General features: G+C 35.6%; 1 protein-coding gene across 1 annotated transcript; it reads right to left on the bottom strand.

Annotated features, from left to right (window-relative positions):
- Positions 1-542: 542 nt before the first annotated feature.
- LOC147850224 (rho GDP-dissociation inhibitor 1-like) lies at positions 543-2,720 on the bottom strand. The gene is made up of 5 exons (XM_087336271.1): positions 2,274-2,720; positions 1,802-1,871; positions 1,495-1,725; positions 1,007-1,131; positions 543-755 (listed from the first exon to the last, which is right to left on the bottom strand). The coding sequence occupies exons 1-5, from the start codon at positions 2,496-2,498 to the stop codon at positions 687-689; spliced, it is 720 nt and encodes a 239-aa protein (XP_087192397.1). The 5' UTR covers positions 2,499-2,720; the 3' UTR covers positions 543-686.
- Between the last annotated feature and the right edge of the window lie 5,927 nt (positions 2,721-8,647).

Genomic DNA, 8,647 nt, shown 5'->3' on the forward strand with positions numbered 1-8,647 from the left:
GGAATTCAAGTGGAGTATCGTCTCTTTAACTTTCTCTTGTAGAAAGTAGGATGATTTAAGAACGGTAGAAGCATTTATTGACACTAGCACCACATGAAAATTATGGGCTCCTCCTAGTGAAAGATTACTCCACAACATGCTTCTTCCTTGGAATCATACTTCAATAGGGAACAAACATGATGAGGGTTTCGAATGTCAATGATGCTTCGTATGGGTTGAAGAGTGAGTGCGACAAACATCATCACTAACATCTCAATGATGATCATTCTAGGGTTATGGTGTAACTTTCGATATGACCAAAGCAATATATGACTCTTTTGAGTGGTGAGATCACATGTGTGGACATAGAGGACTTTTTGCTACATCTCTTAAAGACATTGTTACCTTTCAAACTCCTCATTGCAATCAAATACAAATTTCTCACAAATCAGATGCCATTGCTCACACAAGAAGAATACTGATCAAATGATCTCATGTTGGCCTAGGGTGAATTCATGTCACCTCCAATCGCTCGGATTAATTCAAAGCTTTAAAACTAAGAATGTGAACCTGAATAAACCGCATCAATTGAGAGATGAATTCATACAAGAAGGTTAAGATAGGAACAGTCCAAAGAATGTTAAGGTGTCAAAATCCGAAGAATGTTTAAATACGTTGGAACCACAATGAGGCCATAGGTCACAATCCTACCAATCTTTTCTAATGCTGAAACTATGCTCCATTTCAAAATGACATCTTCCATCATCATCAATAAACTGTAAAAACAAAACAAATTATTTATACACAAACATGAGTGTTGTGTACAATGAAATTAAAGATTTGTATTGTATAGAGTTGGGGCATATATGTATGATCCTAATGGGAAATGTCAATAATCTTAATGTGTTTGTATGTGTGTGTGTGTGTGTGTGTGTGTGTGTGTGAATGTATGGATGCATTTATGTACATAGTATATATATGCATATCACATAAATCTTGAAGAAATTTACATTAACTTCGAGGATACCTTAGTTTTGGCTGAGTAATTTCCTCTGGCTAACATACCAGAGGGTGTTGTTTCCTCTTCCATCATCACGACATGTGGTTCACGCTGGGGGGCAAATGTCCCTAACATCACTCTCGTCTTATCGACTGCAACACACCAACAACAAAAAACCATGACCAAAGAGCCTAGTAGAAAACCTATAAACAAAGATAAATACACTTCATTCCATTATGATCTAGGGCAGAACATAAAAAAACACACCCTTATCTTGTTGAATATTTACCAGAAGTGGCACATTTTTATCAGCTTGCCCTCTCATCAGAAGTAACACATTCTTGTCGAATGTTGCCACTAAGTTTCCAAGAAATTACCAGTATACATGTAAGTTTTCAATATTCTCCTCTCTAGTACAAAAATGTGCTAGGTAGCAATGTAGTGTGCCAAACACCTAACACAGTTAGGGAGTTTGTGAATCCATTTGTTTCCACTATTGATGTGTAAAACATTACCTTTGATACCACTTTTCCACACAGTATGGACATAGGCGAGGCCCGATACAATGTTGTGCCTCACCATGAATGTGAATTTAAGGTTGTATTTGCTCCCTTCCTTGAGTGTGAAAAGATGGTTTTTGTATGTCGACGAGGACGGCAAAGTGATGTCCATATCTAGTCTCCCTGGGGAGACAATGCTCATGCTCAACAGATTCACTTGAGGATGCACATCACCACCATCATCACCTATACATTAATATAGACAGTAAATCATCATGATTTTTATGATGGTTCCATAACTTCCCAGTACAGTAAAGTATACCTTCATCACCAACATCCATTTGTATGCTCCCAAGCAATTGCTCCTTCCACCTTCTCAAACTTTCATCCTCCTAGTCACACACAAAAAAAAACAAATCATTAGCTTCAGCCAAATATGGTTTTATATTATATGCCATCAGATGCATAAATGATACGCCTGTATGGGGATGGATGAATAAATTATGATTGTTGGCATATATGCATTATGCTAATGATGAAGGTACATGCTCACTGTATACAACGTACATAACATTATGGCAACGATGATGGTATATACTCGGTATATATACCACATATATTATCATGCATGATGTGCATGAATAAAGTATTATCATATAGCATTATACATACATACACACATACATACATACATACACACGTGCATTATGCACACATGCATACATGCATACACACACCCCTTGTTCAACATATTGTTAAGAACTACGTGAGATGTTATGTATATACACATATACCTTGTCTTTTTCCAGTTGTTGTTTGAGAGGGAGGAGGGGCCCAAGCACAAGTTCATGGTGATCATCAATACCATCAGCATCATCAATACCACCATGACCATGAGGGTACTCTGATTCATCGAGAGAAGTAGTACTAAGTTGTCTGTTAAGCATGTCTTCTGTTATGGTTGTGGTGGTTTCTGATGATGGAGGAGAAGCTGGGATCTCATCATTAGCCTTAGACATTACTGTATATATATTTGTATATCTATCTATATGAATGAATGGATTGAATATTAGTTTTACATAATCAGAAGAGGCACCAAAATACCCACAAAAGAAAATCGTGGCTTTTTTATCAAGGGATGAGAGAGAGAGAGAGCTCTTCCAAAGAAGAGAAAATGTTCTGTTTCAAAGAAGAAGAAGAAGATACTCTGTTCCTCTAGAAAACGAAGAAAAATGTTCTGTTCCAAAGAAGGAAAAATGCTATGTCTGTTTTGTACATAAATATATGTATTAGGAACTTAATATATATTTATATTTTTGTCTATATCTCAGTTATTTATTTATTTATTTATTTATATTATTAGGGAATATTACCAAAATATTCATGAATTTACTATTAGTTGACCTGATTATGTCTCAAAAACTATTTGTACATGGATGGCTTTGATCAAGGCTTCTTGATTCCTCTCTCTCACTTAAAGATTAAGCACAAATCATAGAAAATTAAAATGTCAATGTAGATTCATGAGCATGAAAATCATCAGAAATCCAGCTGCGAAAATTGTGTACCGAACAATTGTTAAGGCCTTACATTACTAATCTACGACGCTGAAACACTACCCCCTAAGAAGTTGGATTTGAAAACTGAGTTTGCTATTTATGCGTCTAGTTCAACTGACAATCCATGCATAAGTCTAGATTGAGAGAACTTGCGGCTTGATTTGATGAGTCTTGCCTTTCATTTGAACATTAATGCTCTAATCATCAAATAAAACTAGGCATTAAATTAGCTAGTATTCTGAAGCAAATAAAGATAATATGGTACCCTTATGTAGGGGCCAAGTCTTAAACTTCGTGCAACCAAGAACTGAACTATGACTGGCCAAGTGTGTATAGGTAAATTTGAAAAATAAGCAACTTGAACATTGTAATTAGTAGCGCTTTTTACCTTCACGATATTGATTTAACCCATTTGGGAGAAGTTAATTGATCATTATAAAGTAGGAAATTGAAAATCCAAAGATTCCAATGTCAAGATTGTTCTTGAGAATCAGTTATGAATTGCAATTTTTATTTCAAATTAAGGTTCAGACACTATTGTTGTTATGGTCAAAAAACAATTTCTAACTAAAATATGATATGCCATTTCCTCGTTAATGGCACACACTCCCCATAATCTATGAATAGCGACAAAAAAAGTCGTTATGACTAAAGATTCTTTTCACATTCATGACTAAACTTTATTTCATGAAAGAACTTATTGAAGTATAGAAATGGTAATTAACAAATGTGGCCCCTCTAGTTATGATTACTTACTCAATTAAATGATAACACACCCAATAAGCACTAAAAAATCTCTTGTAATGAGATTGTGATTGGGTGACATAAGTGACCCTACAAAGTTGTCAAACAACTACAAAAGCACCCCCTTGGAAACTATCTTTGATAGCTTTTTACTAACAAAAGCACAAGTCACACGTGCTTTAATTTCAAGTATGGACAACTTCACTAAATTCATCATGACCTTTTTGCGCAAACTCAGATTTCGAAGGCCATGTTGGAGTATAAGCACTCTCTTGAACCTTCTACCGAGTTTAACCATATTGCATGTTTGGGCTTGGTTAATGTACATGATGCCATGTTAGGAACCCAAAGAAAATAATGACTTTTCAAACAACTAGGACAAGGTTTCGTGTTCCAAGAAATTACCTTGGTATATGGTCTTGATTGCAAGCAATGCCAACTTTACATTATCTAATTCAAAATTTGACTATTGTTACACTTGAGGTATATTGGAGATTTGAAGGTCATAAAGGCCTTGCCGAAAGAAAAACAAATTATGTGCATCATAAACTAATTGATAGGTTTACATGGATGGTGAAACGTGTTAATAAAGGATGGGGAATGACAAGATCCAATAGGTGTGGCAAGGTGTGGTATAAATGGGGTGGCAATCTCATCTTCCTTTCAAAGCTAAGTTATTTGGAGAGTCATGGTGGGTGAATCAGCTTTGGAGTATATCACTTTTGGAATGTGTTTGTTTTGCACAAATTTAGAGGAACATAGTTGACATTGATTTATTAGTTGTTCAATGGCAAGGGCTATCTAGAAATTTACATCTACAATGTGGGCTTTTTATAAGTGGAGTGTTAAAATATTTGTTTGGTCATGTGTAGTCAAGAATGCATTGAGATAGTCTTCCAATATCTAAGGTACTAGGGATTATGGCATAATTGGTGAATGCACAACCCCTTTGTTTTTATGCTCAATATGGGTTAAAAGACATGTTCAACAATTAAAAGGCATGTCCATTTTCCTTATTGGAAGCTTCTAGGAGGTTGTCACCAGAGGAATTATGAATCTATGGGTAGGGAAGGCATCATGTCCATCATTTGCATTGGCCTTTATCACATGGGACTATATAGCCCCATAACGATGGATGGATCTAGATTCTAGATAGATATGAGGTATGTCATGAGAACCCTCATTGATTTTGTGGGGAACCGATAATATTCCATCTATTATTGTTTATTCGATTTTTGTAACTAATTCATTGCAATTTACGAAAAACAAAGAGGCTTGATAGTTTAACACGTAACTAATAGGAATTGATAATGTGTATTTAATGTCAATTTACATATATCTATGATAGGAGATTGGCGTTATATTGTTATATTGTTTAACGTGTACACTACTTTTAGGGGAAATGAAAGAGATTGAGTTGTGCCAAGGGGAAGGGGTTTTGACTAGGTACAAATTGAGTTTAATAAATTTTCAAATTATTAGTATAAGTTTGAAACCTTGAGATCATGACAAGGAGGTTCTATTCTATTTACAATGTAGTAAGGAAATTTAAAAATGGAAAGAGAAAAGCATTTGAAGTACTTCTTTCAAAAAGAGAGAGGAGATGGAGGTGAATAATAAACTTGTGTAACAAGAAGTATGTATTGTTTTCTTTTAAGAAGTCAATCTAGCCTATGAGACCAAAACAACATTCATAGTAAGACTTTTCACTTGTTCCTGTAGAGAGAAAGATAGATAGTAGGATGTGCTTTCATGACAAGCCACTTGAGTGTTTAGAAATGAAAGACAATTTCTACAACAAAATGGAACATTTACAATAGAAGTTGGAATTCCTCAAAAACAAAACAAACATCCTTTATATCATTTATGCAATTACTTTTCTCAAATCTAGGTATAAATCATGGTGATAAGAATAGATAAACCAAAATACATGGCCAAACACAAAACTCTCTATCTATTTCCAAATCCCAAGGGGAAGTTACTAGCTTGTTGGTGGAAACTAAATAAAACTTGATTTAAGGACTCCACAATTTGAAAAAATAAATGAGTCTCCGTGTCATGCTTTTGCAACATGACATCAGACACATATTAATATTCCCCAATTTATTTCATTCTTAGCACAGGGAATGATGAAGGTGGTAGAAAAACTTACTCATGATGGAGTGCATGATCGAAGAGACATCAACATCATACAGTTGAAGTCAAGATGGTACATTAAATATAAGAAAATGTTATACGTGAGTTGGATGTGAGAGATGTTCTACAAAATATCAGAAAATGCTTTACATGAGTTGGATGTGATTGGGAAAGGATCATGCAAGCTTTGGAAGGCCATAAACAATGCATGCCTCAATGTGAGGTAAAACTTGGGTGATTAATAGAGCTATTGTCTCATTCTTCCCAAGATTCTCTTATGTAAACTTAAATGATCTTAAATGAATGGTATGATTAAGTCCCAAGCAAGAAAACAACCTCCCAATTTAAGTCAATAATGGAATAGAATTATGTGCCGAGTTATAAATTCTTTACATAATATAAGATAATCACGTGACTTATTATTAATGTCGTTCACACGTTCACATTCCGCCTTAGAAATAGTTCATCCAAATATTTTCAAATAATCGGAGGAAACTAAATTTGCATGTTTTCGACAAAAATCAACTTTTGGAGCAAGAACGCTATCTTTGGAAACTACTTGAAGAAGTAGAGTTTCATATTGGGAGATGTGTGTACTCATCATGGTTCTAAAAGACCAGGAGGACATGATTTTGATCCAAATGCTCACATATGACTCATGACCAAGTTGTCTTAGTGGTGTCACAGATAGATAATATACACAAGAGATTAGAAGAGAATCAAATGGATGAGTTGATGAATTGAAAGACTCTGTAACTGGTGTTGTTCACCTTGATTGTAATCTAGGTAAACACACATATTTATACAAGTTCTGAGATTGAATATCTCTAGAATATACTTGAGAAATATGTTTAGAATATACTTAAGAAATATCTCTAGAATATACCCGCCTAGACTATACTATTAAATATTTTTAGAATATACTAAAGACTAGAATATTTTGGAATGTACTATATGCTAGACTATATAATACTAAGTTATATATACAAGTTCACATATAACTCAAGAGTTTTAATCTGGTTTATCTAACACAACACTATGTATTGGGTGTGTGGTCAGAGGTTCGAGTCTAGAATGTAACATTATCCTCCCTCTTAAGCCACCTTCCCAAATCAATCGCGGGTTTGTGGGGATACCAGTGATGAAAATCCTGGACCACAACTTTGGGGCATTTTGATCCTTTATATATTCACCGGAGATTGGAACACCAACAAGCGTGAGCGACCATGTGTGATCCTCACTAGTAATTGGAATACGAACAAGCATAAGCAATCCTCACCAGGAACGAGAAAATCAACAGGCATGAGCGACCATGTGTCGTCCTTACTGGGAAACACTAACACAAACGAGCATGAGCGACTGTGTGCGGTCCTCACCAGGAGCGTGAACACCAATGGGCGTGAGGGACCATGTGCAGTCCTCACCAGGAACAAGAACAAGAATGGGTGTGAGCGACCATGTGGTTCTCACTGGGAACTAGAACACCAACAGGTGAAGGAGTGTAGGGGAAGCAGTTGACTCGACTTCTTCTATCATGAGAGGGTAAATACTCGAGGTTGACCTAAAACACGACACAAACGGTAACAATAAGGAAACCAATGCGATCCCCACCAGGAAAGTGAGCAGTTGTGACCCCCACTAGAATGACCCAAAGGAAAGTGGAGCGAAATGTGGACCCAAAAGTGGAGTGCAAGTGAGAAATGATTCGATCCCCATTAGGAAAGTGAGCGGTTGTAACGCCCACTAGAATGACCAAGAAATGTAGAGTTGACAATAATGAAGGTTTGGCGAAGTAGCATTGATGAAGACAACAAGAGGTGCTAAAAATGATGATATCAAAGATGAGGTAGTGAAGGTGATGAAGAGGAGGAAGCGTCTCTAGAAGCAACGACTATGAATATGGTGACAATGGCATCTCTAGAAGCAATGACTAAACCAAGGATGTTGATGATGGTAACTTTCGATGCAACGACAGTGACGATGGTGTCTCTGGAAGAAAAGGTGGAGGCTATGAAGAAGATGGGTGATGGTTCTAGTTGGAAGGTAAACAAATTGTCATGAATAGATAATATGCACAAGAGACTAGAAGAGAATCGAATGGATGAGTTGATGAATTGAAAGATTTTGTAACTGGTGTTGTTCACCTTGATTGTAATCTAGGTGAACACACATATTTATACAAGTTCCAAGATTGAATATCTCTAAAATATACCCAAGAAATATCTTTAGAATATACCCGCTTAGAATATACCATAGAATATTTCTAGAATATTTTGGAATGTATGTATGCTAAACTATACAATACTAAACTATATACAAGTTTACATATAACTCAAGAGTTTTCATATGGTTTATCTAACACAACACTATGTACTGGGTGTGTGTTAAGTCAAAGGTTTGGGTCTAGAATGTGACAAGTGGTGTTTTTGGTAATGTTTTTGAACACTTCATATATATATATATGAACTACACATTAGTTTCCATTACCAATCTAATAAGCATATATAAAGCATACAATCTAGTGGAGGTGAATATAGCTAAGAAAAAAGGTTATTCCCCATTATGTCATAAGGTAAGACAAACTCCACCTATGGAGGAAATGACCATTGAGGGGGTAGATATTGTTTAAGAAAAATGGTATCTTCATTACCAGTGAAGGAGTCATATTGACCTTTTAAAATTGAAATAAGCATCGACCAACTTTCCTTCACACAATGAGCAAGATTTTG

Source organism: Azolla caroliniana, unplaced genomic scaffold, assembly GCF_043228905.1.
Source record: "Azolla caroliniana isolate FFs.n. ecotype wild unplaced genomic scaffold, voAzoCaro1.0.p SCAF_21, whole genome shotgun sequence".
Taxonomy (NCBI): domain Eukaryota; kingdom Viridiplantae; phylum Streptophyta; class Polypodiopsida; order Salviniales; family Salviniaceae; genus Azolla; species Azolla caroliniana.